At 37.5% G+C, this 25,772-nt stretch overlaps 2 protein-coding genes across 2 annotated transcripts in view; one reads left to right on the plus strand and one right to left on the minus strand.

Moving 5' to 3' along the window:
• SYT9 (synaptotagmin 9) overlaps nucleotides 1-25,772 on the minus strand; it is a 399,619-nt gene that overhangs the window by 370,236 nt on the left and 3,611 nt on the right. The window lies entirely within an intron of this gene.
• LOC129629019 (nucleoporin p54-like) lies at nucleotides 5,608-7,331 on the plus strand. The gene has a single exon (XM_055548779.1). It carries the CDS (start codon nucleotides 5,928-5,930, stop codon nucleotides 6,600-6,602), a length of 675 nt encoding a protein of 224 aa, XP_055404754.1. The 5' UTR covers nucleotides 5,608-5,927; the 3' UTR covers nucleotides 6,603-7,331.

The raw sequence follows: 25,772 nt of genomic DNA on the forward strand, positions 1-25,772 counted from the left end.
GATGAATTCAGGTTCTGATCTGTTGAGTCTATGCTGCCTACTGAATAGCCAGTAAGAAACTGAGCAGTAGGTCTAGGGCCCTGAAGACTGAACAATACTGAAGATAGATCTCGTACAGTCACCAGTGTACTGGTGATAGTGGAATCCACAATAACAGATGACACAACCTACAGAAGTTTGTTCTCTGAAAAGAGAGAAGAGGTGGCCAATGACAGAGCCTGGAAACAAAAACATCCAAGGGATGCTCAAAAGAAGTAGGACTTGCAAAGGGGCCTTTGAGAATAAGGCTGAGAAGCAAAAATGTTCAGAGCTAAGCTGATGGGAGTTACTTTTCACTTCAAATTACTTCTGGATATCCCCCCATAATAAAATGTTCCCAGGTAAGTAACTAAGCAAACAAAAGGGGAACAAAATATGTACATTCAGCACCAAAAGCTGAAAATTAAAAATACCTAATAATATCAGAATCTTTTAGTAATCTTTAATAACTATTCCTCAAGAAACTTCCAGGCTTCATCTTATACTAGTGAGGTTCTGAAAGCCCGAATGGAGACAAATACGTAATTGACAATCAACTCAACTATTCATAGAATACTTAATGACCACTTCTTTCCTAGAAGATTTTGGGATCCCTTATTCTCATCTTCATCTCATCCATTAAGCTGCTCTCTTCTACCACCATCCCATCGACCACCCATCTGCATGTTCCTTTTATCACTCAACCTGTATGTCTTCAATGCTCTCTTCTCAAACTTTAACGTGCATTCAAGTCATTTGGGAATTTTGTTAAAATGCAGGTCCTAATTGTGGATGGAGTCTGAGATGCTGCATTTCTACCAGGTGATGTTCTGTGGCAGATCAAAGGGCCACACTTTGAGTAGCAAGGGTTTAGAGTACTCTGTGCTTTACCCTTCAGGTTCCTGTTTTCCTCTTTTCTTCTGATCCACTCTGCATCCATTATTTTTACTATGGCATTCAAAATGCCACTGTCTTCCTCAGTTTATTCTTATTCTAGCATTTCTTTTAATTCTTTCAATATGGCTCAATTTTGCATTAGAAAAGCAAATTGATTAAATCAAGCCACACAAGGGTCTTTGTTTCTGAGAGGCAATTTATGTCCCTCTGGGATGTTTGTTCATTCACTCTCTCAGGAAAAAAATTGGTAGAAAGAGGTTTCCCTTAAGTCACACCAACTGGCATCATAGTGCAAGACCAGAACTGTGGGATAAAAGGAAGAACTTTCCCTGAAAAGGAAATCATTGCTTATTTTTTTTCAAGTTTCTCCTGCTCTAATCACTTTCTGGGACTTGAACCTTGAATATCCCAGTCATTCAAAAGTAGTAGTGATTGGAAAAAAAAAAAAAAGTAGTAGTGAGGATTATTGAGGTTACAGTTTACAAACCTTAAACTGGGATACAGTGTCATAAGGAAAAAGAGTATCTGAAAATCTTACTTCCTCAGAAAATTCTAGAACCTTGTTTGTAATGTGAAAATTGAACAGGGGTTCAGACTCAGATCTGGTATGTGTGGATTTATTAAAAAGTCATTTGATCTTCTTAAACATTGGTTTTCTAATCATCCAAAGGCATAATAAAGTCTATTTCAAAGGGTGATTACAAGAGTTAAATCCTAAATTTCCATATAATGTGAAAAGTCCAGAAGCAGCTCTCAACCCTTTACAAACAGTATTACATTAAATCTTCACAACAATCTATGTGTATTTCTTACTACAACTTTACAGTGAGGAAACAAAGGTTTAGTCATCTATCCAAGGTCATACAGCTACTATACTGTGGAGCTAATTAGAATTCAGGCAGTCTGACTACAGTGCCTCCAGGTTTTAACCACTGCTTATTCTATTTCTGGAAAACTATAATATAGCATTCTTTTTGGACTTGATGCAAACAACCAGCAATTTTCAACGCTGTAAGTATGAGCATTTTGAGTGCGAAGCTTACATCGTATTTATTTTGTATCCCTCTCCACCCTACATCAGGCTTGTGCTTTGGGTTTTCTCAGTGTATTTTAGTCAAACAAAAAAGAAAACAAGACCCTATCATAAGTGGCAAATAGTTTTGAATGGAGAAATGTAGACCTTTGTCACTAAAGGAATCACTAAAGACACAGAATTTTATCTACACAGTAAATGACCAAGAGAATCAAGTAAATTCTTCTGTTCAGTTCTTGCATTAAGAGCTCAGAATTCATCAATCTTAATGCACAAATTCCTCGTAAGACTCTAGTTCAAACTATGGAATCTGTGACTTGCTCTAATTATTCTTTAAAAGCATATAGTCTATTATAATAAAATATCTGCTCCTGGCCTTATTCTGTCTAATTATTCTAACACATGAAATAAGATATGAAGGAACTGACACTTTCTTTTTATAGCGTTCTACAAATATCCCAAGATAATATAAAAGCAAAAGCAACAAAAAGTGTCTTGTCACCAGCGTTTCAAGAACAATGCACAGCACCGTGATGGTGTCTCCCATAACAAATCTGTCATCACTTTTAATGCACTTGAGCACTCTGTGGTGGTGTAGGGACAGTCCTCTTAATTCTTCAGACAGGTGTCTTAGGTGGTCAGTTCATCAATGCAATAGGATTTTGCACTGTGAATTACACTCTAGATTAGGTAACTAATTACCCATAAGCCCACCAAGCCTATAAGAATTCTGATCTTCTGGAAGTTACAGAGTAGGAAAGCAGAAACAATTATTAGACCTGGAAAGCAATTACTATGTGTGATACAGTTAAATTTGTCTTCTGTTTCCAGAATTATTTGTGTTTCTCGAGAGATGGGTTTTTATTCTGTCAACCTTGTTCATGATGCAGGCATTCCTTAAATAACTGGTGATTCACAGTGGTCCATTCATATTTTGCAATAAGGGAATAACAATGACTAGAATTTCTGTACATGTGGCCAGAATTTAGCAACTGATAAGGTTCATACCTGTTAAGATGTATTAAACTGTTGTCCTATGAGCCTAATTAGGTCTCATATAGTGATATAAACTTTATAAATTAGATTGTAAATAACTAAAAACTGGGAGATTTTTACATGAAAATTATACTTCTGGCTTCTTTTGAAAAATAGACTATCGAGCAACACTTGATCCATGTTCACACATGTCAGCTGGCTGAGAGTTGGTGGCTATTCTGCTTGCAGCCCATTTTAAACACATGTGTATATGTGACATATCTGGTTCATACTGACACTGGAACTTAATATATTACTTAACAGCAAGCAAGCATAAGGCTGAAATTTCTGCTGGAGAATCCTTACATACTAGGATAAAGAGGACTTTATTCTGAAGCATCAGACCACACTAGCTGCCCTTGACTTTCCTGGACAGACTGTTTATTTTTTTAATATAGAAAAAATAAGCTCCAAGTGCAGGAAATTGAGATGATCAAGCTTCATAGGTGATGGTCAGTTTGTGCAAGGCCATTCTCTTGTTACAGTTTATTCTATTGTACTTTTCTCTTAACTCCCTACCCACATTCCTATTCTGCTTTATGGACACTCAGTCAAATGTATTCCATAAGGTCCTGATGTGTATATATTCATGAAAAATATAGTATCATATAAACATTAGTGCTAGTTTACAATATGAGAAAGCAATGGCATTCCACTCCAGTACTCTTGCCTGGAAAATCCCATGGATGGAGGAGCCTGGTAGGCGGCAGTCCATGGAGTCGCGAAGAGTCGGCACGACTGAGCGACTTTACCTTCCCTTTTCACTGTCATGCATTGGAGAAGGAAATGGCAACCCACTCCAGTGTTCTTGCCTGGAGAATCCCAGGGACAGGGGAGCCTGGTGGGCTGCCATCTATGGGGTCGCACAGAGTCCAACACAACTGAAGCGACTTAGCAGGAGCAGCAGCATACCTATTTCTGGGCTTTCTACTCTGTTACATTATTCTTTTTGCCATTCCTATCTTACAAGGGCTTCCCTTGTAGCTCAGTCGGTAAATAATCTGCCTGCAATGGGAGGCCCAGGTTCGATTCCTAGATCGGGAAGATCCCCTGGAGAAGGGAATGGCAACCCACTCCAGTAATCTTGCCTGGAGAATCCTATGGACAGAGGAACCTGGCAGGCTACAGTCACAGTGTCTCAAGAGTCAGACATGACTTAGCGACTAAACCACAACCACCACAACTTACTTGAAGACCTAATAGGTCTCCTCTTTTGTTCTTTTTTCAAAAGTTTCTTAGCTAGTTGTGGATCTTTATTATTTTACATTTATTTATTATCTCACATATATTGTGTTTTCTAAGATGTAGGAGAATATCTTCATAACTCTGAGGTGGAAAATACATTCTGTAATCAGTCAAAAAAGCACTGATGCTTTGACTACAGCAAAATTAAGGATTCTTTTTTAGTGAAGACTGCCCCAGACAAAGCTAACAGATGACTGTCATCTAGACAAAGATATCTGCAACATCTAAAACTGAGAAGAGATTAATATATGCAGTTAGATAGATATACATAGACTATATATGTTGTTTCTTAAAAACTGTTAAAATATCTGTTCAAATCTTGTTTTATTTATATCTTATCATATAAAGAATTTGAATCAACATAATATTAAGTCAGTCTGTCTTTAAACATGGCATATGAAATTTTCTTAGGTCTTTATATAGCTTTTAATGGTTTTTTGATTTAAAGGTCTTATGAAGACTTTTTGGTTAGTTTCCATATAATTTTTATTTTTTGTCATCACTGCAGTGTTACCTCATTTTGTGTTTTCTACAAATAGTAATTGTCCATGAAAAGGGATGGTATATATTTTTATAAGTTGATATCCAGCAATCTTGCATAATTCCTTTATTATTTATAATACTTTATTCTTTAGAGTATTATATGGAAATTAGCATATTACTTGCAACTAATGTACAGACTTACAGGAGAAGAGTAGCATTATACCAGGCTAACCTAACCCTGAAATCTAAACTAGAAAGGAAAAACAAACATAAACACAAACTACAGACTAGACTTGCTTCTGAACATAGGTGAAAACATTACACATCAATATTGAAAAACCAAATCCAGCAATGCATTAAAAAATAATACATCGGGTCTTTGTTCACTTCTATGAAACCTCTTGCAGACTCTTCTAATCCTTATCTTGCTTTCTTTTTCTTCTTTTTTCTTCCCTCTCTCCCCTTTTAAAATTGTTTGTTTCTTTGCCTGCACGCCTATCAGGATTTGGTGGGCTGGAGACTGCCAACTCCACAGCCAGTGGGTTTAATTTTGGGGGTTTCGGATTAACTGCTAATCCTGCAGTGAACTTTAATATTGGGAATTTCGGTGTTTCTACCACCTCGGCGACTCCGTTCAATTTTGGTAACAGTCTGGCAAGTGCAGGTGGATTTGGAGGATTTGGGACAACATCTACTACAGCGAGTTCTGCATTCAGCTTTTCTACTCCAGCTAACACAGGCACTACTGGATTCTTTGGTAGTACTCAGAACAAAGGTTTTGGATTTGGGACTGGTTTTGGCACGACAACTGGAACTAGTACTGGCTTAGGTACTGGTCTGGGGACCGGACTTGGATTTGGAGGATTTAATACGCAACAGCAGCAACAGACTAGCTGTAGGTTATAGTTGCATGCCCAATAATAAAGATGAAGATGGGCTAATGGTTTTAGTTTTCAACAAAAAAGAAACAGATATTCAAAGCCAGCAACAGCAATTGGTATAATCATTGCATAAAGTTTTGGGAAGAAGCCAGACCCTTACTGTAAACGTAGAGGGTATTAAAACATTGCCAGATGATCAGACAGAAGTTGTCATTTATGTTGTTGAGCGTTCTCCAAATGGTACTTCAAGAAGAGTTCCAGCTACAACATTGTATGCCCATTTTGAACAAACCAATATTAAAACACAATTGCAGCAACTTGGTGTAACCCTTTCTATGACTAGAACAGAGCTTTCTCCTGCACAGATCAAACAGCTTTTACAGAATCCTCCTGCTGGTGTTGATCCTATTATCTGGGAACAAGCCAAGGTGGATAACCCTGATTCTGAAAAGTTAATTCCTGTATCAATGGTGGGTTTCAAAGAACTTCTTCGAAGACTGAAGGTTCAAGATCAGATGACTAAGCAGCATCAGACCAGATTAGATATAATACCCGAAGATATTGGTGAATTACAGAAGAATCAAACTACAACCATGGCCAAAATTGCACAATACAAGAGGAAACTTATGGACCTTTCCCACAGAACTTTACAGGTCCTAATCAAACAGGAAATTCAGAGGAAGAGTGGGTATGCCATCCAAGCTGATGAAGAGCAGTTGCGAGTTCAGCTAGATACAATTCAGGGTGAACTAAATGCCCCTACTCAGTTTAAGGGCCGACTAAATGAACTGATGTCCCAAATCAGGATGCAGAATCACTTTGGAGCAGTCAAATCTGAAGAAAGATATTACATAGACGCAGATCTGTTACGAGAAATCAAGCAGCATTTGAAACAACAGGAAGGCCTTAGCCACTTGATTAGCATCATAAAAGATGACTTAGAAGATATCAAGTTGGTAGAACGTGGATTGAATGAAACCATCCACATCAGAGGTGGTGTCTTCAGTTGACAGCTCACAAACTTGTGTTAAAGGTTTGTGAAATACATCTTTGTGTTACATCAGGCCTCCTTTAAAAATGAAACTGACCACATGGAGGGGGTGGAAAAACAATCCTCTCCTGACTTGGTTTTTGAGAAGGTTACTGAAAAATTATTATTCATCAAATCTGAAATAACAGTCACCTCACTGCTCTTCAGAGACAGCCTTTTAAAGATTTATATCTAAAAGCTGTAATTACTTTAAAAGAGAAATACATAATTACCAAAAAATATTTACTATTCTACATTTTTACAACAGCATTGTTCTTAAAAATAATCAATGTTTAATGATTATTCTCCATTGAGCCTGTACTCTGCTTTCCATAGCAAGTAAATATGAAATGTCTACTTTGCACATAACAAAATAAACTGTATAATTACTTGGCTGCTGGAGATTTGTACTTCAGAATGTAAATGTCAGTTTTTATATTTGTGAATTCATCTGTGGGAGGAGTAAAGAAAATCCAAGAGTATTTAATGATTAATATGGTTTTCTTTTCATTCTATAAAGATTTGAATATATATATTATTTTACTTATTTGGAATTTACAGAACACACGTAAGCAATTAGGATATAACAGAAGAATTACATTTTATCATTTTTGCACCGTTTTTTGTTTTTTAAACCTCTTTATTTCTAAAAAATATGAAAACATAAATAAATTCTTGATTATAATTACTTTTTATATAAAAAAAATAATACATCGTAACTATGTTAGTGTTTATCTGATGATATAAAGGAAAACATATGACCTGACTGATAGATACCCCACAAGTGGTGGTTAATGTTCAACAACCAATTTTGGTTAAAATGAACAAATAAAAATCCCAGTACTTTTAGAAACCAGGAATAAAGTAAAACTCCTTAAAAACACCCCACAGCAAACACTACACCTTATATTAAATATTAGAATCATGCCCACTAAACAACAACAGTAAGATTAATGAGGATTCTTATTACCACTGCTACTAGTAAAAATTTTATTGGGAGCAGTACTCATTTCAATAAGACAAGGAAAACATAAATATGTTAGGAAAAAACGAGATCAAAAGTGCAGTTTTGCAAACTATATGACTGTCTCCTCAGAATACACAAGATAATCAACTGAAAAACTATTAGAATTAACGAGTTGAGAGTTGAGTAAACTGGCCCTATATGAGGGACGTCTACAAAGATCAATAGTCTGCAATATCAACCAGCCATAATAATTAGACTGAGAAGGAAAAACATTCACTACAGGAAGAAAAATTGTTAAATGCATTAGAACAAATGTAACAAAATCCATATGAGGAAAATGACTCAATTTTACATAAAAATATGAAAGAAACTTTATTAAATAGAAAAGCAAATGGTATTATTAGATGAGAAGATGCAGTATTATTAAAATATCAATTCATACAAAATTATCTACTATTTTGGTGTATTCTCAATTAAAATATAAAATAATTTTTTAAGGAACTTGACTAGTTGATTTTCAATTTTATCATTCAGGGGAAAACCCCAGAAGACTTAGGATATAAGGAAATTAGAGACAACTTTGATTGTAAAGTGAAGGAGAGTCATAGGGCAGTAGCTGCTGCTGCTGCTGCTGCTAAGTCGCTTCAGTCGTGTCCGACTCTGTGCGACCCCATAGATGGCAGCTCACCAGGCTCCACCGTCCCTGGGACTCTCCAGGCAAGAACACCAGAGTGGGTTGCCACTTCCTTCTCCAATGCATGAAAGTGAAAAGTAAAAGCGAAATCGCTTAGTCGCGCCCGACTCCTACCGACCCCATGGACTGTAGCCTACCAGGCTCCTCCATCCATGGGATTCCCCAGGCAAGAGCACTGGAGTGGGCAGTAGCTAGAGAGGGTTTAATAATGAAGAGGTTTCTTTTTTTTAAAGAGACTTAGCATGTTTGAATGCTGATGGGGAAAAGCTAGTAGAGGGGGAGAAACTGAAATTGGAAAAATTAACAGCACAAATTTCCTAAATGGCTGAAGGGCAGGGTACATTCACAATAAAATTACAACAAAAAGAACACTTACAATTTGAATAACAACATTTCAGAATATACAAAACAGAACTCTTGCTTAGGGTGGCATAATGAATACATTAGTTAACTCCTAGCTTCAGTTCCTTCCAAGTTCTCAATGAATGGACCCAAAGGATATAATGAAAGGGAAAAATCAGCCAGTGAGGGGACTACAGAAGGTTTTACCTGTAGTTACACTGAGAATATGTTTAAAGATACAATGGATGAAAGACAGAAAAAAGGAACACTAAACTGTAACTTTCTTCAAGGAACAGAAAGGCCTTTCTGGGAATACAAAGAAAGTAATGCCAAGGTAATTCCTAATTAATTAAAACTAGTTCCCTAGTCACATTCACTGTGCCTTTATTTGATGCTGAAAGGACAGACTGGAATGTTTGCAGGAAAACAGGCCTATTTAAATCCTATTTGAACCTAGAGGAAATGACATTGTCCAAAGAAATATTTTAATCCCACAGCACCGATTACCACCTAATTAAGGTGAGGATCCTGGTGTGGTGATATCTTAAAAAGGCATGATGAATTTTAGTCATTGTATACAGTCATGTGAGTGCTGCCATAATACAAAATAGAAAAATATCATCAAAAAAAAAAAAAAGGCAATCACACCAATTACGAAAGGAAAAAAGTGTAGGCTTAAGGCTATTTGAACTAATTGATCTGCTCTGGAGAGACTAAAACAGACACTGAAATTTTGGACAAAATGAAAGTAACAATAATAAATAATAAACCTTAAATCTAAACTCCAGGAGATAGTGAAGGACAGGGAAGCCTGGCATGCTACAGTCCACGGGGTTGCAAAGAGTCCGACGTGACTTTGCGACTGAACAACAACAAATGCATCAAGTGCAGTTCAGTTCAGTTCATTTCAGTCGCTCAGTTGTGTCCAACTCTTTGCGACCCCATGAATCGCAGCACGCTCACCAACTCCCGGAGTTCACTCAGACTCACGTCCATCGAGTCGGTGATGCCATCCAGCCATCTCATCCTCTGTCGTCCCCTTCTCCTCCTGCCCCCAATTCCTCCCAGCAGCAGAGTCTTTTCCAATGAGTCAACTCTTTGCATGAGGTGGCCAAAGTACTGGAGTTTCAGCTTTAGCATCATTCCTTCTAAAGAAATCCCAGGGCTGATCTCCTTCAGAATGGACTGGCTGGATCTCCTTGCAGTCCAAGGGACTCTCAAGAGCCTTCTCCAACACAGTTCAAAAGCATCAATTCTTCGGCGCTCAGCCTTCTTCACAGTCCAACTCTCACATCCATACATGACCACAGGAAAAACCACAGCCTTGACTAGATGGACCTTTGTTGACAAAGTAATGTCTCTGCTTTTCAATATGCTATCTAGGTTGGTCATAACTTTCCTTCCAAGGAGTAAGCGTCTTTTAATTTCATGGCTACAGTCACCATCTGCAGTGATTTTGGAGCCCCCCAAAAAATTAAGTCTGACACTGTTTCCCCATCTATTTCTCATGAAGTGATGGGACCGGATGCCATGATCTTCGTTTTCTGAATGTTGAGCTTTAAGCCAACTTTTTCACTCTCCACTTTCACTTTCATCAAGAGGCTTTTCAGTTCCTCTTCACTTTCTGCCATAAGGGTGGTGTCATCTGCATATCTGAGGTTATTGATATTTCTCCCGGCAATCTTGATTCCAGCTTGTGCTTCTTCCAGTCCAACATTTCTCATGATGTACTCTGCATATAAGTTAAATAAGCAGGGTGACAATATACATCCTTGACGTACTCCTTTTCCTATTTGGAACCAGTCTGTTGTTCCATGAGCAACTGAACAACAACAACCAGGTCAAAATATAAGTGAAGAAACTTTGGCTAGGAGAACTTTTGCCAAATCTCTGAACTTTAACTTAGTTTCCACGGCTTGCTTTCTCTAGGGAGTCAAAAGATCAAAGCAAGGGTACATCTAGGTGAGGATTATAAGAGGAGAGCCTCCCTCCAAAGAGCTCCATCCTCAGTGTAAGGGTAAGACAGACACAAAGATGATTCCCCCATCTCACAGAACCTTTCACACTAAGCTGCACATCCATCAAACAGATTGGTAAATAAATGTGTGATGATACCAAGAGCTGCAAGGAGGTAAAACAATAGGTATCCACTAGGTGAACTCTATCTTAAGGACATCACATTTGAAAAGCAGTGAAAATTAGGAAACTACTACCTCATTCAAGAAACAGATCTCACAAATCCAATAATGAGTGAAAAAATAGAAAGTCGCAAAAGAAAATATACAGTATAATTTCTTTCATGTAAAATTATAAAACCTAGCAAAATGACCTCATATTGTATAAGAATATACTTAGGTTGTGCTCAATCGCTCAGTTGTGTCTGACTCTTTGCGACCCCATGAACTGTATGTAGCCCACCAGGCTCCTCTGTCTATGGGATTTCCCAGACAATACTGGAGTGGGCTTCCATTTCCTTCTCCAATGTATATGTACATGTACATATATATATATATATAAAAGCAAGAGCATGATTATACAAAAGTCAGGAAAGTGGTTACCTCCAGGAAAGAGAGAGGAGTTACATGTGAGGTGGGGCAATGGGGACCTCTTGTGTGCTGGCTTGATTTAGTTAGTAATTATCTATGCATGTTAACATTGCAGTTTATCTCTAAACTGCACAAATAACTATATACTCTTTTTTGCATGTATTTAGCAATAAACATTAAAAAGGAAACCAAGACAAAAATAAATAAAACTAAGAGAATGAGGATGACAGCAGAGGAAGAGGAAGAAAAGGAGGAAAGATGAAAGTGCACAGCTCTCTAATTTGTCTTAGAGACAAGGTGCACAGTTCTCTTATCACAATAAACATGAAAACCTAGTTTTTGAGCATCAAGACCATGCTCCCTGCTCTGCCTGCTCCTAGTTCTGCATTTTCCATCTTCCTTCTAGGTTTCTGGACCTCTAAAAGGGCAAAGTAAAACTTGAGAGAATCTAAAATAGCTCCTGTTTGTTAGTGTTTCAGGTGTTTGAAAGGAACTAACATGATCTCAACAAAAGCCACCATCAGTGTTTCCCACTGATAAAACAGAGACATCTCTCAGCAAATATATTGAAAAGAACAATAATAATTTGACTGTGAAAATACTCAGCAGTGAAAAAGAGGGAGCAAACTGACAAATCCAAGCAGCGCCGTGCCCCTAGCACCTCAAGAAAACTGACTTCTTGCCTAAAACAGTCATTACAAAATCTAGAGTTAACAAGATCTGGGGGGTACATTTTGTTTTATGAAAACAGAAAATTAAGAACAATACAATATTAAGAGAGATTTTTTGAGGTCTGAAAAGCATGACTGCTGAATTTTTTTAAAAGAATCAGCAAACAAGAGATTTGCTATGAGTGACAAACTGAGATGACAAAGTAAATACATGCTCAAGAAAAACTCAAAAAAAAATGGCCCAATATAGACAGAATTGATGAGAGAAAATAGAAGATGTGGAGAACAAATCAAGCACATGAAATACACATATAAAAAGTAGTCTCAAAAGAGAAACAGAACCATGTTCTGGTTTCGGTTTACTAACAGCTTGTATCAAAAATGGATATTGAATATTCCTTCATGTCTCATTGGAATTTCTGGATATGACTGTGTGACTTTTTTCTTTTGAACCACTGATATAAAAGATTATACTAACAGATTTTATAAAGCCACATTCTTATTTATTCATGGTAATACTATACTTTAAATATGTTGTATGTTACTCATAAGCAAATGTAATGAAAATAAAAGATATATCCTTGTAAAGCCTGTGAATTTTATGGGTTAAATAAATTCAAACCAGCTTCAAGTAAAACGAAAAGATGAACCACAAAGGAAAAATAAAGCTCTGATGACGTCAGATTTCTGCTCCATAAAGTAAGAGTCTGAAAACAGCTTTGTCTATAGAATCTTGAAAACAACAGACGTACCAACATTTTCTATGTGGTTGTACAAGCATTCATTTGAGAATCCACTGAAAGATACTCCCCACCATATAAGAACTTAGAAATTCTACCAACCACATTTCCATCCTTAAAAGCTATTCCAGGTTCTACTTTAGCTGGCCACAAAATAGATCTGAAGTTTTTGTTTTTTTTTTTTTAATTTAATAAAAGGAAAGAAGTATAAAAACTGTCCGTAAGTACTAAAAACAAAGAAAATTTAGACTACATAGCTTTAAAATATTCTAATGGAACTGAATGCAATTGTCACTATTTTTGGAGAAGGAAATGGCAACCTGCTCCAGTATTCTTGCTGGGAAATCCCATGGACAGAGAAGCCTGGCAGGCTACAGTTCATGGGGTCACAAAGAGTCAGACAAGCTTAGCAACTAAACAGCAGCAGCAGCAGTCACTGTTTTTGATAGAGCAGCTACATTAAATAATTAAAATCTAAAATTCCTATGATTTTATTCAAAACTGCAAAGACAGCAGCAAACTAGGGAGTAGAAACATTCTAATTTTCTCTTTTTGAAAAATGAGGGAGGGTGAAAAATACTGTTTCATTCTCAACACTGAAAGTACAGCTCCTTTTTACAAACAGTTAAATGTAAACAATTATGCTATCAGAACATAATTACACTTTATCTTCAATTCCTTTTGATTTGCCTTTTTCCATATGCCAATATTGAATAACTGTGAAGCAACATCCCTGTCTTCTTACTTTAGATTTCATTTCACTGTTAAAATATTATCAGTTGATACCTTAAGACAGATACCTTTTATCATGTTATATTTTTGGTTTGCTAAGAGTTTGTATCAAAGATTGATATTGAATTTTTATTAATGCTTCATTAGAATCTATAATCACAACTATTTTCTTTTGGCCTACTGATATAAAAGAAATTGATAAGATTTATCAAACTACATTCCTATTTGTTCATAGTGTATTATTCTTTAAACATTGAGTGGTTCAGCTTACTCTCAAATTATTCAGAATATACTTTATCTCTATTTATGAATGAAAAGCACCTATAATTTAATTTTGTATCTTTGTCATGTTTTGGTAAGAAGTTTATATTGGTTTGCAAAATGAACTTAGCCACTGTCTATCTTTTAAAATATTCTTCCATGATTTACACAGCATGGGAACCATTTCTTTAAAATCTGGAAAAAAAAGTGTGCTTTTAGAATTCTTTCTTTCACATATTTTAAATTGCATCCATAGTTATCATCTTATTTATATATTCTATGTGTTCTTCAATCTATTAATTTCTATTTTTCTACTAAAAAGTCTGTTTTACTGAGAGCAGAGAGGGGAAGTGAGGCCAAGCCTGGCCCTAACTAAGAAACCCTTAGTAGATAGAGACAAGAGTCCAGAGACAATAAGGTATACCAGAGAGAAGAAAGTAGCACAAAGAACAAACCCTGAACATCTGCAGAAGGTCCACCTGGGGTATCCACACACTGATCAGTGCAGATGTGTAAGGAAACTATCTGAGGCTGGGGAAAGCACCATCCAAAAGACTCAGGAAAGAACAGTCCCAGGTCCTCATCCTGGAACCAAAGGAAGTGCTGGTTGCCACAACAGTAGATTAGTCCTAGAATGAAAACTATTCTGCTGCTTTTCTAAATTTTGTAGTTATTATGCTGCTTTATTGTCACTGTTGTTTAGTTACTAAATTGTGACTGACTCTTTTGTGACCCCGAGGTCACATATGGACTGTATGTAGCCCACCAGCTCCTCTGTCCATGGGATTTCCCAGGCAAGCAAACTGGAGTGGGTTGCCATTTCCTTCTCCAGGGGATCTTCCCAACCCAGAAATCGAACCCATGTCCCTTGCAGTGGTGGGTGGGTTCTTTACCAATGAGCCACCAAGGAAGCACCCTTGTGCTGCTTAGCCAGTAGTTATCCCTTAAGGAGCTGAGGCCTGGTTAATTTCAACTTTCCTGAGTATTAGGTACCCTTCTGAGCCTCTAAAAACAGTTGTTTAGAACATCTAAAATCAAATGACTATTTCAACAAAGCACATCCCTCCCCCAAGGTTCATAAATCTAGCTTTGTTGCTAATCCTTACCAGAACAAATAAAGCACAGGAGTTAATCCAAATATATTAGTTACATGTGGAGTGTTTATTCCACTGGAAATAATGAAAATAAATAAAGCAGTGTTACTATTGAGGCCATAAAATCCATTTGGTAAAACCTAATCTTCTTAGTTTGTTATTTTAGCATATTAAAACACTCATAATATTTATGACTTTCTTACATCAGTGATACGGTTTCTTCAAAGCTTCTAGAAACCGATTTTTCAATTCACTGTTGTGCTTTTGGAGTTCTGCTGTTAAAAATATTTCTCTGGACATAAAAGAGAAAATACACAACAGCTTTATCCAATCCCTGCTTCACTTCAGAATTTTATTTAGGTTCATCTTTAGTCTGCAATTTCCCTTCTACTCCAAAGCTAAAGTTTCCACTGCTAGTGTAAAGTGTTTTTACTGGTACTTTTACATATGAACTGGGTTACAACTTTTAGTTTTTTAATTTTTCTTTCCCACTGAACTGAGAGAGAAATATTCGAAGTTAGAGGCTATAATAGGTGTCATCTGTGTGCATTTCTACCTTTCAGTATCATGCTCAACCAGAAGTGTTAAATTCATTTACAAAAAATGAGTGAATGGAAGTTTGAGGACAACTGCAAACACGAAGTAGTCCCCTTTCACAAGCCCCATGCCCCTTCATTCCTCTCCAGTGGGCTGGATGTTCTCTTGAAAAACACTGAGCATCTGAAAAGTGGAACTGCATTTCCAGTCTGTCTAAATGCCCAGACTGATTATTATCCCAAGAATGTTTCCCTCAACTAAATATTATACAAATGATTTATTTTCCCAGGTCTCTAATTTTAGTGAAAACACACATGATATAACTTCACATAAGGTCTGGGGAAAAAGCTTGTAACAAATTTCCAGACTGAAAAAGAATGGATATATGTAAAACAGAATCACTGCTTTAAATGTGAAACTAACAAAACATTGTAAATCAACCATATCCCAATATAAAATAAAATTTAAATTAAAAACAAAAAACCAATTTCCAGACTAAAAAGAAGGCTAAAACCAAACATGTAGCCTCAATAACAAAATAAAACACAAATGAAACAAGAATGTTACAGTGATTGAGCTGTCTAGCACAAATTTGAGATTGGCAACAGAATCCTATTATGTGTCTTGATGTTGCTATTGGAAAAACAGATGGTACTATAATGTAATGGAAAAATTAGGACATTTATGAGTTTATAATCTCAAGACAGATAAGAGTCAATGAGTTGCTGCCTCTGAGGCAGTTGGAGAATTCAAGTGAGGGAATGATTAAGGAATCATACCAAGGATTTATCTCAAATTACATCCAGACAACTGCCACCAGAAATTGGTCAATATGAAAGTAGTATATCCCCCAAGAGTCTGACAGAGTTGAGCTTAACTCTGCATTTGATACCAAAAATCACTATAGGATCTTTTAAAAACATACATAACCAATTACAATTCAAGATTTATTGTGAGATTTCTTAATTCAGAACCAAGACTGAATGTGATTGAGGGGTAAAATGCTAATTGTAAAGAAGTTAATGATAAAAGTAATCAAAAACAGGCAGAAGCCAGAATACCACAAGAGCCTCCAATATGTCTCTCTCTGTTATCCTTCTATCTTTTCCAAAGATGAAGTGTGAGTTATGAAAAGATACTAGGGATTGTGTAGAGCTTCATCTTTGTTAAGTAATCTACATAATTTTTAATATTTCTTCTCAATAAGCATTTCCTGTAGTTCTGAAACATGGTTATTAAATAGGGGAAGAACAGTCCTCATTTAGCTTTTTTTTTTTTTTAATTGAGTCACTTGGATTGACATCATGGAGATCTGGCTCTTACGCATTGCCAGACTGGCACAGGTGATTTTTTTTAGGCAGTATAACTTTGGGCTTCTAGAGGCCACTTAATTGGATAAAATTACTACTATACTAAATTTCTATCTCTGTAACCTTAGACAAATTACTTACCTTCTCTAAGCCTCAGTTTTCTCATCTGCAATATGGGTATCAAAAGGACATCTAATTCATAGGGTCATTGTAAAGACTGTGCTATTGTGCTCTGCTTACTCGCTCTGTCCAACTCTTTGTGACCCGATGGACTGCAACACACTAAGCTCCTCTGTCCATAGGGATTCTCCAGGCAAGAGTAGTGGAGTGGGTAGCTTTTCCCTTCTCCAGGGTAATCTTCCCAACCCAGGGATCAAACTCAGGTCTCCCACATTGCAGGCAGATTCTTTACCATCTAAGCCACCAGGGAAGCCCAAGAGTACTGCAGTGGGTAGCCTGTCCCTTCTCCAGGAGATCTTCCCAACCCAGGAATCAAACCGGGGTCTGCTGCATTGCGGGCGAATTCTATATCCGCTAAGATACCAGGGAAGCCCCATTGTGAAGACTAAATGAGGTAAATTATCTATCTCAATGCTTGCTCAGAGGAATCATTCAAAAATATGAGTTATTTCTGTTACTATCATTAGAGCCAGAAAGGAAATTTAGAGATTATATAGATCAAAATTATCTTAACCTCAGTCAATCCTTTTTGAACAATATTAAGCGAAACAAACTAAATGATTGATAATCTCTACCAATATTCTGATATTATCCTAAGTACATAAAACCTCTTCTTAAAAGTCTGTATACTTTCTATTCAGCAATAATTTCCAAGAAGAATTTAGACTTTAAATTTAAGAATAAAATACAATTGTAGTCAATATATTATAACAAAGCCCCACAAAATTCCTATTCTCATCCAATTTTTTTTGTATCTTCTTAAAACTCATATTGCATGTTTTCTCCATCTGATAAACATACATGGTAGGGGTACTCCCTGTATTATGTTACATTATAAGGCAAGGTTTTTCTGGGCTCCAAAATCACTGCAGATGGTGATTGCAGCCATGAAATTAAAAGACGCTTGCTCCTTGGAAGAAAAGTTATGACAAACCAAGACAGCATATTCAAAAGCAGAGATATTACTTTGCCAACAAAGGTCCATCTAGTCAAGGCTATGGTTTTTCCAGTGGTCATGTATGGATGTGAGAATTCGATTACAAAGACTGAGCACCGAAGAATTGATGCTTTTGAATTGTGGTGTTGGAGAAGACTCTTGAGAGTCCCTTGGACTGCAAGAAGAACCAACCAGTCCATCCTAAAAGAGATCAGTCCTGGGTGTTCACTGGAAGGACTGATGTTGAGGCTGAAACTCCAATACTTTGGCTACCTGATGCGGAGAGCTGACTCATTTGAAAAGACCCTGATGCTGGGAAAGATTGAGGGCAGGAGGAGAAGGGGACGACAGAGGATGAGATAGTTGGATGGCATCACCGACACAATGGACATGGGTTTGGTGGACACCGGGAGTTGGTGATGGACAGGGAGGCATGGCATGCTGCGGTTCATGGGGTCGCAAAGAGTTAGACACTACTGAGTGACTGAATGAACTGATAAGGCAAAGGTGATGAGATGGAACTCCATGATTATGGATCGGAATATGGGGTCTCCATGATTACATGGAGATGTGTATGTATATATATATATATATACCTATATACATGGACCTATATCGATGTACAGAGATGCTACATAGATGTTATATAAGACTAATGTTTTGTTGTTATGTAATAGTCTGCATTAGCAGACCTAGGGACTCTTCTTCAAGTTTTGAAGAAATAAGCTGCCATGTTTAAGAGTGTGAGAAGGTCATGTGGAAAGGAACTGCAGGTGGCCTCACGGAACTAAGAGCAGCCTCTGGCTGACAACCAGCAAGGAAACAGTCTTACTTACTGAACTCTGCCAGCAGAAGGAATATACATATGTATGAATATATATGATAAACCAATAAAGTTATTTATTTAAATGGAAAGTGTTCATCTTTATGCAATCAAATTAATAAATACATTAACTTTTGATACCTCTGCTTTGGGGCCGAAAAAAAATTTTCCCCAACTCAAGATGCTATAAAAACACACATGTTTTTCCTAAGCTTTTTGAAGCTTCTATTTTTTATACTGAAAAAGTTAATCCACCATTTAACAAGATGAAGAAAGGTCTGTGGATGATAATGATGGCAACACATCTGTGTGAATGCACTTAATACCACTTAACTGTACACTGGAAAATGGTCAAGATGGTAAACTTTATGTGTATTTTATCACAATTTTAAAAAATTTAAGAAAAAATTTACCTAAAGAAAAAAAGGAGTTAATTCACCTGGAACTTATTTTGGAGTATAATAGTCAAGTCAAGTCGCTCAGTCATGTCTGACTCTTTGTGACCCCATGGACTGTAGCCTACCAGGCTTCTCCATCCATGGGATCTTCCAGGCAGGAATACTGGAGTAGGTTGCCATTTCCTTCTCCAGGAGATCTTCCCAACCCAGGGACTGAACCCGGGTCTCCCTCATTGTAGGCAGACACTTTACTGTCTAAGCCACCAGGGAATTACTGGAGTATAATAATAGTATACATAATTTTTTTTTCCAAAAGTCCTTAGCCAACTGAATCAGTATCACTTACTGAATTCTTCATTTGTTCCTACAAATCTGTGTACTTGTTTATACTTCTGATCTTTCCAACTATATATAATCCTCATAATCTGATTAGATAAAGATTTTCAATTGCCTCTATTTTACTTTCATCTTATCCAGAAGACATCACCTAGCCCTAAAGTCATTGGCCCTGGAGCTTCAGGCAGCTACAAGGAAGGAAACATGAGGCCACAATCCTTAAGCTTCTGGTGCCACCTAGAGGACTGTCTTTATGGGTTAACCTCTGTTCAGAGTCAGAAAACACTTTGCCCTAGGAAAATCCTTTTCTTCTTCTTAATTGCCCACTAGGGCAATTCTGAGTATATACAAAAAATTAAGCCTCATCATGTACAGGATAGCATCCTGCTTCTGACCTTTATCTATAATCTATCTTTCAGATGCCATGGATATAATAGTAAGAGCGGCTCAGATCACTACTCATGTCTTCAGAAGTTTCAGTGGCTGCCAACTGGCAATAGAGTAAGCCTCATGTAAATTAGCAGAGATGGAGAAAATCAAAGAGGAGGAAAATCCTAAAATTCACTAATAGAAAACAAATGGACCTAGCCCTATTTAAAGTGGGTAACATATACATGCTAAAGACGACCTTTTTTGTTTCAAGGAAAACTTTGAAATTTATCTCCTCTGGAAAGACTTCCTCTAATCAGAATTCTTCAGTATTCTTGCCTTGAGAACCCCATGAACAGTATGAAAAGGCAAAAAGATAGGACACTGAAAGATGAATTCCCCAGGTCGGTAGGTGCCCAGTATGCTACTGGAGATTATTGGCAAAATAACTACAGAAAGAGTGAAGAGACAGAGCCAAAGCAAAAACAACATCCCAGTTGTGGATGTGACAGTGATGGAAGTAAAGTCCAATGCTGTGAATAGCAATATTGCATAGGACCCTGGAATCTTAGGTCCATGAATCAAGGCAAATTGAAGGTGGTCAAACAGGAGATGGCAAGAGTGAATGTCGACATTTTTGGAATTAGTGAACTAAAATGGACTGGAAACAGTGAATTTAACTCAGATGACCATTATATCTACTACTGCGGGCAAGAATCCCTTAGAAGAAATGAAGTAGCCATCACAGTCAACAAGAGAGTCCGAAATTCAGTACTTGGATACAATCTCAAAAACAACAGAATGATCTCTGTTCGTTTCCAAGGCAAACCATTCAATATCACAATAATCCAAGTCTATGCACTGACCAGTAATGCTTTAGAAGCTGAACAGTTCTATGAAGACCTACAAGACCTTTTAGAATGAACACCCAAAAAAGATGTCCTTTTCATTACAGGAGACTGGAATGCAAAAGCAGGAAGTCAAGAAATACCTGGAGTAACAGGCAAATTTAGCCTTAGAGTACAGAATGAAGCAGAGCAAAGGCTAATAGAGTTTTGCCATGAGAACGCACTGGTCATAACAAACACCCTCTTCCAACAACACAAGAGAAGACTCTACACATGGACATCACCAGATGGTCAATACCTAAATTAGATTGATTATATTCTATGCAGCCAAAGATGGAGAACTTCTATACGGTCAGCAAAAAGAAGACCTGGAGCTGATTCTGGCACAGACCATAAACTCCTTATTGCCAAATTCAGACTTAAATTGAAGAAAGTAGGGAAAACCATTACACCATTCAGGTATGTCGTAAATCAAATCCCTTACGATTATACAGTGGAAGTGACAAATAGATTCAAGGGATTACATCTGATAGACAGAGTGCCTGAAAAACTATGGACGGAGGTTCATGACATTGTGCAGGAGGCAGGGATCAAGACCATACCCGAGGAAAAGAAATGAAAAAAGGCAAAATGGTTGTCTGAGGAGGCCTTACAAATAGATGAAGAAAGAAGAGAAGCTAAAGGCAAAGGAGAAAAGGAAAGATATTCTCATTTGAATGCAGAGTTCCAAAAAATAACAAGGAGAGATAAGAAAGCTGTCCTCAGTGATCAATGCAAAGAAATAAACAGTAGAATGGGAAAGACTAGAGACCTCTTCAAGAACAATAGAAATACCAAGGGAACATTTTATGCAAAGATGGGCTTGATAAAGGACAGAAATGGTATGGACCTAACAGAAGCAGAAGATATTAAGAAGAGGTGGCAAGAATACACAGAAGAATTATACAAAAAAGATCTTCATGACCCAGATAACCACAATGGTGTGATCACTCACCTAGAGCCAGACATCCTGGAATGTGAAGTCAAGTGGGCCTTAGGAAGCATCACTACGAACAAAGCTAGTGGAGATGATGGAATTCCAGTTGAGCTATTTCCAATCTAAAAGATGATGCTGTGAAAGTGCTGCACTCAATAAACCAGGGAAATTTGGAAACCTCAGCAGTGGCCACAGGACTGGAAAAGGTGTTTTCATTCCAATCCCAAAGAAAGGCAATGCCAAAGAATGCTCAAACTACCATACAATTGCACTCATCTCACATGCTAGTAAATGCTCAAAATTCTCCAAGCCATGCTTCAACAGTACGTGAACCATGAACTTCCAGATGTTCAAGCTGGTTATAAAAGGCAGAGGAACCAGAGATCCAATTGCCAAATCCACTGGATCCTCAAAAAAGCCAGAGAGTTTCAGAAAAACATCTATTTCTGCTTTATTGACTATGCCAAAGCCTTTGACTATATGGACCGTAACAAACTGTGGAAAATTTTTCAAGAGACGGGAAACCAGACCACCTGACCTGCCTCTTCAGAAATCTGTACGCATGACAGGAAGCAATAGTTAGAACTGGACTTGGAACAACAGACTGGTTCCAAATCAGGAAAGGAGTACGTCAAGGCTGTATATTGTCACTCTGCTTATTTAACTTCTATACAGAGTACATTGTGAGAAGCACTGGGCTGGATGAAGCACAAGCTGGAATCTAGATTGCTGGGAGATGTACCAATAACCTCAGGTATGCAGACGACATCATCTTATGGCAGAAAGCCAAGAACAACTAAAGAGCCTCTTGATGAAAGTGAAAGAGAGTGAAAAAGTTGGCTTAAAACTCAACATTCAGAAAACTAAGATCATGGCATCTGGTCCCATCACCTCATGCAAATAGACAGGGAAACAGTGTAAACAGTGACAGACTACTTTTTTGGGCTCCAAAAACACTGCAGATGCTGACTGCAGCCATGAAATTAAAAGATGCTTGCTCCCTGAAAGAAAAGTTATGACCAACCTAGACAGCATATTGAAAAGCAGAGACATTACCAACAAATGTCTATCTAGTCAAAGCTATGGTTTTTCCAGTAGTCATGTATGGACGTGAGAGTTGGACTATAAAGAAAGCTGAGTGCTAAAGAATTGATGCTTTTGAACTGTGGTGTTGGAGAAGATTCTTGAGAGTCCCTTGGACTGCAAGGAGATCCAACCAGTCCATCCTAAAGGAAATCAGTCCTGAATATTCATTGGAAGACTGATGCTGAAGCTGAAACTCCAATACTTTGGCCACCTGATGCAAAGAACTGACTCATCTGAAAAGACCATGCTGCTGGGAGGGATTGAGGGCAGGAGGAGGAGGAGACGACAGAGGACAAGATGGTTGGATGGCATCACCAACTCAACGGACATGAGTTTCAGTAAACTCTGGGAGTTGGTGATGGACAGGGTGGCCTGGCAGGCTGCAATCCATGGGGTCACAAAGAGTCAGACATGACTGAGCAACTGAAGTGAACTGAACTGAATCAGAATTTATTTGTTCTCTTAGCACATTGCCTATGTCTATCTCATAGCACTTCTCTCTTTTGCAGTCTAGGTAGTTTGATTCAGGACATCCTGTTAACCATATTAGACTGTGAATGCCTTAAGGATAAAGATAGCATCTGGTTCATCTCATATTTAAATAGTCTTGATACTTTTAATAAGAGTTACTTTCTTTGTTGAAGGTGATTCTGGGATTTTAAAGGGGACTTCCCTGGTGGCTCAAAGGTAAAGAATCTGCCTGCCAGTGCAGCAGATGTGGATTTGATCCTGTGTAGAGAAGATCCCCATGGAGAAGGAAATGGCAACCCACTCCAGTATTCTTGACTGGACAATTCCATGCACACATGGACTCTAGCGGGCTGTAGTCCATGAGGGTGCAGAGTTGGACACCAGTGAGCAACTAAACAACAATCAGGGCATATGCAGTTCATTTCAGGGTATTAATCCAGACAATCTATGTCCATCTCCCAGTTTCTACATTTTACTTGTTAATTTTTTTTTCTTATGTGTTTGAGTTCAAACTGATCTCATAATTTCCTATCTTTCTTATTTGTGATTCACATTTTGGTATTCCTCATTTCTGCTCCCCTATTAATTAACCTTAAGATATGCATGCCTTCTTAAGTTAGTATATCAGTGATTCATCGTGTACCTTCACTCATCTGTACAGCTTAAACTTCAGCAAAACTTGCCTGATGTCAAAAAATAGCAATATAATTATTAGAGAAATACAAATCAAAATTAGAATGAGTACCACCTCACGCCAGTCAGAATAGCCATCATTAAAAAGTCTACAAATAGAAAATGCTGGGAAGAATGTGAAGAAAAGAGAACCCTGCTACACTGCAGGTGGGAAAGTAAATTGGTATAGCCACTACGGGAAACGGTATGGAAGTTCCTCAAAAAACTAGAGGTACCTTATGATCCTATGATCCTATTCCTAGGCATATTTCTGGACAGAACTATAATTCAAAAAATAAATGCATGCACACCTATGTTCAAAGCAGTACTATTCACAATAGCCAAGATACGGAAAAACCTAAGTGTCCACTGAGATGAATGGATAAAGATGTGCTACATACATACAATGGAATATTACTCAGCCATAAGAAAAGAATAAAATAATGCCTTCGGCAGCAACATGGATGAACCTAGAGATTATCATACTAAGTGAAGTAAGTCAGAAAGAAAAAGACAAATATCGTATGATATCATTTACATGTGGAATCTAAGCTATCTCACAAGTGAACGTGTCTACCAAAGAGAAACAGACTCACAGACACAGGGAACAGACTAGTGGTTGCTAAGGGGGAGGGTAGATGGTGAAGAGGTGGAGGGGGAGTTTGCAATTAGCAGATGCAAACAAATTAGCAGATGCAAACTGAATGGATAAACAAGGTCAAACTGTAAAGGACAGGGAACTATATTCAATGTCCTGTGATTAAAGCACAATGGAAAAGAGTATGAAAAAGAATGGGTACATATGTAATTGAATCACTTTGCTGTACAGCAGAAATGAACACAACATTGCAAATCAACTGTACTTCAATTTAAAAAAGAATAGCAATAAGAAAACCACAGCCTCTATTTACTAAGAGCTTACTACCTGCTACATGCTTTAATGTATTGTCTCGCTTAATTTTCAAAGCAATTTAGTTCTTACTCATCTGTCACATCTTAATTCAATCATCACTTCTTTAAGGGCATATTCTCTGATGTCCCATACTACACTGAACTTTATTAAATACTGCATCTCGTAGCATTATACAGTTCTTTCATAATGCTTATTGCAGTTAAAATTTTACATTTTTTTCCAAACTTAGTTGAAGGAAAATTACTTCACAGCTTCCGCCATAATCAACATGAGTCAGCTGTAGGTATACATGTGTCCCCTTCCTTTACAACCTCCCTCCCCTTCCTACCCCCTCTAGGTTGTTACAGAGCCCCCGTTTCAGTTCCCTGAGTAATACAGCACATTTCCATTGGTTATCTACTTTATACATGGTAGTGTATATGCTTTCATGTTACTCTATCCATCCCACCCTCTTCTTCCACCCAGCCTTTGTCCATAAGTCTGTTCTCTCTGTCTGTCTCCATTGCTGCCCTATAAATAGGCTCATCAGTATCATCTTTCTAGATTCCATATATGTGTGTTAATATACAGTATTTTTCTCTTTCTGACTTACATCACGCTGTATAATAGGCTCCAGGTTCATCCACCTCATTAGAACTGACTCAAACAAGTTCCTTTTTATAGCTGAGTAATATTCCATTCTATGTATGTACCACAGTTTCTTTAGCCATTCATCTGATGGTGGACATCTAGGTTGCTTCCATGTCCTAGCTATTGTAAACAGTGCTACAACGAACATTTGGGTACATGTACCTTTTTCAATTTTGGTTTCCTCAGGATATATGCCAGGTAGTGGGACTGCTGGGTCATATGTTAGTTCTACTTCCAGTTTTTTGAGGAATCTCCATACTGCCTTCCATAGCTGCTGCATCAGTTTACATTCCCACCAACAGTGTAAAAGAATTCCCTTTTCTCCACACTCTCTCCAGCATTTATTGCTTTTGGATTTTTGATGATGGCCATTCTAATTGGTGTGAGGTGATATCTCATTATAGTTTTGGTCTGCATTTCTCTAATAATGAGTGATGCTGAGTATTTTTCCTGTGCTTATTAGACATTTGTATATCTTCTTTGGAGAAATGTCTGTTTAGGTCTTCTGCCTACTTTTGATTGGGCTGTTTCTTTTTCCCATATTGAGTTTTATGAACTCCTTGTATATTTTGGAAATTAATCCTTTGTCAGTTGTTTCATTTGCTATTATTTTCTCC

This window comes from Bubalus kerabau, chromosome 15 (assembly GCF_029407905.1).
Source record: "Bubalus kerabau isolate K-KA32 ecotype Philippines breed swamp buffalo chromosome 15, PCC_UOA_SB_1v2, whole genome shotgun sequence".
In the NCBI taxonomy this organism is placed as follows: domain Eukaryota; kingdom Metazoa; phylum Chordata; class Mammalia; order Artiodactyla; family Bovidae; genus Bubalus; species Bubalus kerabau.

What these genes read in the sequence shown, in the direction of transcription:
- LOC129629019 (XM_055548779.1), top strand. Translation starts at nt 5,928, where the DNA reads ATGACTAGAACAGAGCTTTCTCCTGCACAGATCAAACAGCTTTTACAG.